The 9,214-nt window shown below is 42.5% G+C and overlaps 1 protein-coding gene across 1 annotated transcript in view; it reads right to left on the bottom strand.

The window, feature by feature from the left end:
- The window catches only part of LOC126396473 (gamma-aminobutyric acid receptor subunit gamma-3), a 103,653-nt gene extending 96,000 nt beyond the window's left edge, over positions 1-7,653 (bottom strand). The window contains exons 1-2 of the mRNA XM_050054586.1: positions 7,335-7,653; positions 6,984-7,129 (exon numbers count right to left, since the gene is read on the bottom strand). Of these exons, the coding sequence (XP_049910543.1) occupies positions 6,984-7,129; positions 7,335-7,387 (199 nt within the window). The 5' untranslated portion in view covers positions 7,388-7,653. The remainder of the gene's footprint in view (positions 1-6,983; positions 7,130-7,334) is intronic.
- Positions 7,654-9,214: the final 1,561 nt, after the last annotated feature.

Raw genomic sequence — 9,214 nt, forward strand, 5'->3', positions numbered from 1 at the left:
GATTTTTACTAAACTTGGTAGATATGTAGAACAGGACGCCTCAAGGTGACTGGAGAAATTTAACTCTAATTGGCAACTGGGTGGTGCTATAACAACAGAAAAATGCTTACAAAAGGCTAAAATGTGACCGATCGCTGTGGCTCCCCCTGTGGACCAATGTTTTGTTTGTTTTTTCTAATTTTTGGTATGACTGAGTCATGGTATGGTATGCTGTACATAATCACGGAAACTGTCGTGTAGCCAGAGCCAACGGTTAGCTTAGCTTAGCTTAGCTTAGCTTAGCAACTGGAAACAGAGGGAAACACTTTACATTTCCGATCTGTCGTTAGGGCAGTTAGCTTGTTTAATCCAAAAAACAAAACAAACAAATCATTGAATATTCATATTAAGCGGCCGAATCTGATTCAACTGACATAAATTTGAGTCTGGTGAAGCCCTAGAAACAGCAAGGTGGCAATTTGGATTAGATTTTACTGTACAGGGGCCTTAAATCAAAGTCTAGCTCAAATGACTTTCTGCTCACAAGGTGCACATTTCTGATTAAATTGTGTTTAATCAAATCACTAAATCAAACCTGACAATAGGCCTACACACTTATAAACAAGTGCCTGGAAGGAGATCAGCTCTGCACTCAGGATTTCAGGTAAATAGGCAACCTCATGTTTTTCAGGCGGTTAAAGACACGGCATTTGTATGGCCCATCATTTCCAGGGCTGGTACCTGCGGTTATTCCACAGGCTAGTTTCCAGGGCTGGTACCTGCGGTTATTCCACAGGCTAGTTAATAACATGTTGGGCAGGAAATCCAAAATATGGGATCATCTCAAACCATTGTGTTGCCCCGCCCAAAATATATCATTTAATAATTAAATTAATATCATAAACATGCGGGCGACTAGTCGACTAATGGCCCTAAATGATGACTATCACTACCACTAACTGACTGACACAGCAAACTTGACATGGTATTGGAGTACTGGTTGGTTTCTGGAACTCAATGCAAAATATAATGAAGCTGCCATGTGCCCCCTTAAAGACAAGATACATTGTGCACAGAAAGAGGGAAAAAATGGTGATTACTGCAGCTTTAAAGATACAATCATGTATTATTAAGTCTACCTCGCTGACCTCTTTACAAACACAAGTGCACCAGCAGCAGTCTTATTAAGATAAGAGGTGAGTTAACTGGTTCACTTCACCACTGACAGACGCTGCAGAGTTTCTGTAAAGACATGATGAAAGTCATAACAACAGAGGCCACAGACAGACAAACTCCATCAGCAAAGAAGAACCGTGGTCACAAGTTGAAGCTGAACCGTGTCTGAAGCAGAGCATCTTTTCCAGACTCTGCGATACAACAGGATGTTTATATCTCTAATATGTTATAATTCAGTTTGTCAGGCGGATGAGTGTCCAAAAAACAAAACAGCTCCACTCTGAGCTGTGGTAACTGTGGTCTGCAACCAATTTGTGCCTTATCAGTGTGCTGGTCAGAAGCATGGCCCAAAATAAAACCTATATTTTGCCCTCACGACAAACACAGTCACAGAAATATCTCATATGACGTCTATTACGCACTCATTACAACTTGTAAACGATACGGCAGGAAATGACCATCATACTAATTCTCCCCGGCACAACAGGCAGAAGCAGAGCTGAGTGTGGACACTGCCTCAACATGACCAACAAACAACATATTCTCAGAGCCGCTCGTACTGTATGTGACATGAGGAAATGCATGAGGGTCTATGAATTATAAAACTCCTCATATCTCTCTCCTGCACTCAAAGTCTCAACCTCTAAATGTAATTTATATTCATGAGGATATGCAGATGAGTTACGTCTTGACCTCTGCTGCTGTAGGTCAGCACGTAACAAACAGCCGCAAAACTGAATGAATTTCACCACAAACAGCCACAGATAGAAAATTAATCACAACTTTACACAAATGCTTTACCTACCTATGACATTTTATATATATTGTTTTAATACTCAAGGTATTCCTCGAAAACATGTTTAGCAATTCTCCTTACTGAATTTTTTTTATTTACATCATCATAAATGATCCTTTATGGGACGAATGGTTAAAATTTTTCCAGGTATATAATTTTACACAGCTAGAAAATTTAAAATTTAACACATGTAAGCATGAAGGTGATTACTGTTAAGGCCCATTTATGCTCCCGTTACGTACGAAAATGTATACGTCCGTTTCAAACGATGTTACTGTCACTGCCCACAGACTTCCATGCATCCGTTGGCAGCCCAGAGTCAAAAGTTTATGACAAACAAACTCAAAAACAAACATGGCAACTGTGGAGGAGATATTGATAATGTACCTCTTGCATAAAAGACAAAAACAGAGGGACCCCAGTCGGAGGGCGCGAGGGTCGGCCCTGGGAGCGGAGCAGAGCCGGGAGGGCGGGGGGGCTCTGCGGAGAGGGAGACCCGAGCCTCGGGAGTATGTGTGGGGCCGGGAGGGCAGGCTCCGTGGAGAGGGAGGCCTCCGTGTTTGAGACGGGAGCGGGCGGCAAGAGGTCGGACGCTCCCAGAGAGGGGAGAGGGAGAAATATAACAAAATAAGATGAAATAAGAAAAACCTGTCTCCCTCTTTTATTTTATTTTCAGTGTTTCAGGCGAAAAGTTCTGCCATTGAAGAACGGAGGAGGAGGAGAGAGAGTGAGGTGCAACAGGTAGAGGACGAGAGAGGAGGAATGGCTGCTGCAAGGCTGCGTAGCTCTGGAGATTGGTGGTGTACCTGTGAATGCTGTGCCCCAGTGCCCACAGAAGAGGAATGCCTCTGTTGCAAGGAATGGGACCGGTTGCAGCCTTATTTTCAAGGTCTGGATGTGACCGAGGACGAGACACCTCCACCTGGAGTAGTATCCAGCTGGGCTTTATCTAGAGCTGGCGAGATATATTTCGGCCGTGCTTTGGAAAGCAGAGCTAAATGGTAAACAAACATGGCAGCACACCGGTAAGGTAAGACAACATGTTTACATGTCGTTTTCTATATGTTCTCTGACATTTATCCTAACGATATGAGGCGGTCTTTGTGGAAAAAAAGCTTGTTTAGTGGACTAACTTTGCACTTGAAGTATGTCTGTTCACTTACGTTTTAACAGACGCTACTATGTGCCCCGGCTGTATCTAGGCTAACGGCTAACATGCTAACTATTATTTTTATGTCACTAGTCACTTGAAACAAATTTAGGACGATAGGAGACAGGTTGAAATAAACCGAAACTTCCCTTTAACGTTGAGCATAAATGGACCTTCATATGAAAGAGTGTTAGCCATGACTTAGCTAGCTAACTAGGGATGCTCGATAATATCAGCACATCATTGGTATCAGCCGATATCTGCTTTAATATGAACTATCAAAATCGGTAAACATGCTTTTTCTTATTTTGCACAATGAATGAATATTACATACATTAAAAAGTATTTCACGTCTCCAGAGTATGCATGCATAATATGATGTTAATCCAATGCAATCCAATTAAGTGGGGAAAAAGTGGATATATTGATATCAGTATTGCTTATAAGTCAAATGTGTTGTTACATATCGGCATATCAGATATCAGCAAAAAATCCAATATTGTGCATCCCTTTAGCTAACATTACTGTAGTGGTGGAAGTGTTGACAACATCACATCACTATGGCGAGTAAGATGGCGGCACACATCTTATTTTTGCTGTATTCAGTGCAACGACGATACAGGCTTTCTATCTTTTTAACATATCTTCACATTCTTAGCACCATGTTTCAGAGCGAAATACACTCCTACTGTAATCAGAGGGTCCCAAACCTTATTAATTAAACATCATATTCAAGGACTTTTTAAGGATTCTTTAAGGCCCATTTTTCAAATTCAAAGACACAACCCAGCATAGTCTGAGATACAGATTAAGGTAAATTGAACACTGAGATCTAGCATGGTTTTACAGAAGCTTACAGACAACAGACTAGAGAGGCTTCAGTGTGTGAACACCTCTATACCGTGCTGCTGTGTTACAGTGATGGCAGACCTATGTGGTCACTCATGGGGGCAGCCGTGGCTCAGAAGAGGCAGAGCTGGTTGTCCACCAGTCGGAAGATTGGTGGTTCAATACCAGGCTCCTTCAGCCCGCATGTCAAAGCATCCCTGGGCAAGATGCTGAACCCCAAATTGCTCCCAATGGCTGCTCCATCGGTGGCCACAGAGCAGCAGGCGACACCGTGTATGGTAGCTTGGGCCACCAGTGTGTGAATGTGTGAATGTGACATGTAGTGTAGTAGAAGACTAGAGAGGCTCCATACAAGAGCAGTCCATGTCAATTTCTATTCTTGCACAACATACATAAATTCAAGCACTTTCAAAGACCTGTGTCTATTTCTGTCTGTCTGGCCTTGATGTTTTTCACCTCGAATTTAAAAGCTTTGAAGGACCATAATTCCCCAGTATAATATTAGCCAGCTTGATGAACTGATGATATTTGTGCACGTATTAAACATGTTTATAGGCTGGTCGATAAAACAGTGGAATTGAATTTAGTCTTTTGATTTTTAGAATGTGTTTAAAAAAGACAAAACACTATTCTTTTACGAAAATGTGCAAAATTATAAAAATGGCATGTATTTATAGTTAACAAAAACCACTGATGCTGGCTCCAGTGACATGCATCTACAGTGGAGAGGAGGTCATGTGGCTCAGACTGTGGCTGTTTGGCGACACCTGGAAGCTGCTTGACATCCTCCTGCATCCATCTTTTTCACCTCATCATTTTATCATATGTCTGCTTTGTAATTTAAGTATGTTGGTCTATGCTGTACACTTGGCATCGATTGCCTATAGATAAAGTTTTTGAATCAGAACCTCAACTTCCCATATATGAGTTAAAAATGACCATCTTACAGGATGAATGGCTGAATGCTTTCTAAGGACCTTCCAGGTCCAATTACCTCAAATTCAAGGACCCAACACTGCACAGTTTGAGACATGGATCAAGGTTAATTACCGTTACAACACTGAGAACTTTTATAATGAGAACTAGCAGGATTTACAGAAGCTTACAGACAATGAAAGGAGAGTTAAGAGGCTTCAGTGTGTGAACACTTCTATACTGTGCTGCTGTGTTACAGTGATGGCAGACCTCTTGTTTTGCCTAACACAACACAGCAAAACAACATACTATGCCACTACACCAAGCTAAGCAACAGAGAGAGAATTTATATCCTTGTACAAAATATATAAATCCAAGCACTTTTAATGACCATACGTCAGGGGGAGGAACCTGCACCTCCGGGGCCACCTGTGGCTCTTTAGCCCCTCTCCAGTGCTTCCATGTGGCTTTGAAAACAAATACATGCAAATTAATAATAGTTATTTAATTATTTACATTTTAATTGTCATTTAGAATTGTTGTCTCCATTGGTAACAATGCATTGCCTTTATATTGAATAAAAAAAAACATTTTGTTAAGTAAAACATACGTCTGCAGCCCGGAGCCTTTAACTCTAAATTTTGCTAAACCTCAGTAACAGTGGCTCGTCATGAGTCTCCCTAACTAGCTATGAATTCCAGTTTTTCTGAAAAGAAGTAAAAGTCTTGGAGACAAATTACAAAATTTAATAGCGTGTGGACAGATTAATTTACTTTCACCGCCAACGCTGCAAAGTTAAAGTACCAAATGATCCTAAATAACCCACTGCACAGCAGCCAAACACACATTAATATAAGTAATGTTGATGGGCTAAGTTCGACTATTTAGGCTGTGTTATCTTCATTATAAGTCCAGGTAAATCTTTTATATGGTTGCAGACCCCTGACCTCAGTCTATTTTTGTCTACTTTCAAAAACATTCCAGCCCTTGATTTCTTTTCCTCCTCAGATTCAAAGACTTTGAAGGATTGCAATGACCTGTGGAACTGTGTATATCAATAGCCAGCCTGAATAATATGACGTTTGTGCCTTTATGAAACATACCTATAGGCTGGTCTTAATACTTTTCTTGTATGGAAATACACGTGCGCATATTTATCATTAACAAAAACAACTGATTTTGACTGATACTGCTTCCCATGACATATGCATCGAGGTGAGGAGAGGAGATCATGTCGACTGTGGCTGTCTGCAGACACCTGGATCCATCTTTTTCATACATGTTCACAATCTATGTATCATTCTGTCACATGGATTGTCTGTATCGTAATTTATGTATGTTGGTCTATTCTGTCCACTCAACATCTATTACACGTCTGCCTGTCCAGGCTGAGGGATCCCTCCTCTGTGGCTCTGGTCAGAGGGTGTCACATGCTGTACAGATTGTAAAGCTCCCCGAGGCAAACTGAGATTTGTGATACTGGGCTTCATAAATAACACTGACTGGACCCGGCAAAGGACCGTGCACGTTATAGAAATCCAAACACTCCGTCTTTACTCAAAGCAGACAATGAGCTGTCACACAAGTGTTACAGCGTCTCTAGCACATTACAGAAAGCACAATGATGTCACCTCATAACCTCACTTGCAGAGCAGGTAAAGCAGTTAAAAGCAGCTGTGATGCCTGACCTTGTCAAGTATAATAACCACACTTATAGTGCAATATATGATTCCTGCTGTGAGACATCTGCAAGCATTATAAGGTGACTCATACAATGCATGATTCTGCATGCATGAATCATGATCTGTGATACATTAATGTTGCATATGTGGCATTGTTATAAGGTGTCACCCAAGTTAATGGTGATATATCTGTTCTACTGGAATTACAAGTGACTCTTGAGACTGACACACACACACACACACACACACACACACACACACACACACACCTGCACATGTATCTGATTATAACACCAACTGAACCTGCAGGTCAGTGCATGGTTACACAGGCTGCATTTATCAATAGGCTGCCAATTAAACAGCTGATTGCCATCTGTGACTGTGATGGATTTACAGTCTGCAACTACAGTGGCTGACACACAACAGAATGAGTTACCTCCGATATCCGGCCGCAGCTTCTTATCATATTCTTTCAGTAAATTGTTGAGTATTTCTGTGGCGTCGGTTTCCTGTGATTTAGGAGCCAGCATTTGGTTCACAGTGACATCCTCGTATTCCTCCTCGTACTCGATTGTTAGAGAGCTGTGGAGGTAAAGTGAAGAAGAAGAAGAAGAAGGTGGTTGGAGACAGTCGATGATGCCATGTAGTGATCTGTGCAGACTGCATGGAGACATGATTATTCAGAGTCCTTCACATGAACTTAGAGCTAAAGTTTTCTGCAGGAAACAAACATCAGGTGAGTTGATGTTATAAACACATCTGCTGGAAACAAACGCGCGTCACTTACCAGGTGTGAAGGACAGACACAAGTAAGACATAAGCCAGTAATTTGGAGGACATGTTTCTCGCAGGAGGACAACAAGTCTTGGTGTGTGCACGGAGACGGCGCGTGTCGGTGTCTGGACGCGATGGTCACAGCTGCTCGGAGGATGAAGCGAGGGAAAAGCTCCTCATAGTTTGTAATCCAGCAGACGTTTCAGTCATTGTTCACATGAGGCGTTCTTATATTAAAAAAAATCCTTCCTCGCGGGCGTTTTCACGCGAAGGAGCAGCTTCTCACTTGGACGGTTGCAGATTGCGGACACTGCTGCTGGTCTCACGCAGGTGCGCACTCTCTGAATGGCTCCTCTGAAAGCCCCTAATTCATCACAAACTCCTCTGTGGGTAAGTCTGCGTCACTCCACTTTCTTAGGGACTACTTTGCACTTTCCATAAGAACTGTTAAACCAGCATAAAAATACTTATTGTTGAGCTTTTTCTCCACTTTCTTCCTTCCTAATTATTTATCATGTGTGCCAAAAAAATGTTCACTAGTAGACAAAGCAGGGCCGTAATCATCTGGTTCACATTAGGGGGGCCATTTTCAGTCACCCAGCCCTCCAGGGCATCCACGAAGGAGCCTCCCAGAAAAAATGTAAAGAAACTTAACAACTTAAGTGATCATTTTAGAGCATTTTGATACAAGAATCTAAGATTTGGGTTGTCAAAGTTTTGAGTGCCATTTTAGGGCGCCAGTATACACCGATCAGCCAAAACATTCAAACCACTGACAGGATTGCATTGTTGCATTGTTCTGCTGGGAAACCTTTGGTTCTGGCATTCATGTGGATACCACCTGACATGTTCCACCCACTCAAACACGGTTACAGACCAAGTACCCCCCCTCATGGCAACAGTACTCCCCAATGGCAGAAAAAAGCAGCATGCCACACTACACAAACTGTTTAGAAATGTCCTGTGGAGCGTGACAAAAAGCTCAAGGTGTTGACCTGGTTTCTAAATTTCCCAGGTCCCAATCTGCTCAAGGATTCTTGTGATGTGCCGGTACCCCAGATGTACCCTAATCCAAGGTGGGGCCTCCTTGGATGGGACTTGGCTCTGACCTGTCGAGGCATGGACTCAGGATCTCTGGGAGTGTCCTGCGGTGTCTGGCACCAGTGCGTTGGCGGCAGATCCATTTAGTCCAGTGGGTTGTGAGGTGGGTTAATGGCACGTGCCACAGATGCTCATTCAGATTGGGATCTGGGGAATTTGGAGGACACTTTGAGGTCTTTGTCACATTCCTTGGGCCATTCCTGAGCCATGTTTGTAGTGTGGCATGGTGCATTATCCTGCTGGGGGGCCACTGCCATTGGGGAGTACTGTTGCCATGAGGGGGGGTACATGGTCTGCAACAGTGTTTGAGTGGGTGGAACATGCCAGGTGGTATCCACATGAATGCATTTATGACCATTTTCATATCTTTTATGACATACTAACATCTCTTCCTAATTGGACACGATGCGAATGAGCAAACATCAGTGTTTCAGTGCTCCCCTAACCTGCTCTACTTGTTATTGAACAGGCTAAGTGTCAATGGTTTGCACATTGGCTCTATTTTAATGAAGCTTTGGTAGGGCTGCCCCCTAATAGTCAACCAAACATTAGTCAACCAGAAAGGTCATTAGTTGCCAAGATTTCATTGGTCGCTTAGTCGCACAAAAAAACAAAATGAAAAAACAAACAAACACACGTGAAACTCTATTAGGAGCTGCACCTTGTCAAAATAAATCAAAACCTATATGACTGGACCATGTGGGAATTTAATTTGAAAGGACAGACACAGGAAGTGTCCACACTCAGCAGTCAGACAGGAGTCACGGTACAAATCAATCACAGCCAACAGAT

The sequence above is a fragment of the Epinephelus moara genome, chromosome 10, assembly GCF_006386435.1.
Source record: "Epinephelus moara isolate mb chromosome 10, YSFRI_EMoa_1.0, whole genome shotgun sequence".
Taxonomy (NCBI): Eukaryota; Metazoa; Chordata; class Actinopteri; order Perciformes; family Serranidae; genus Epinephelus; species Epinephelus moara.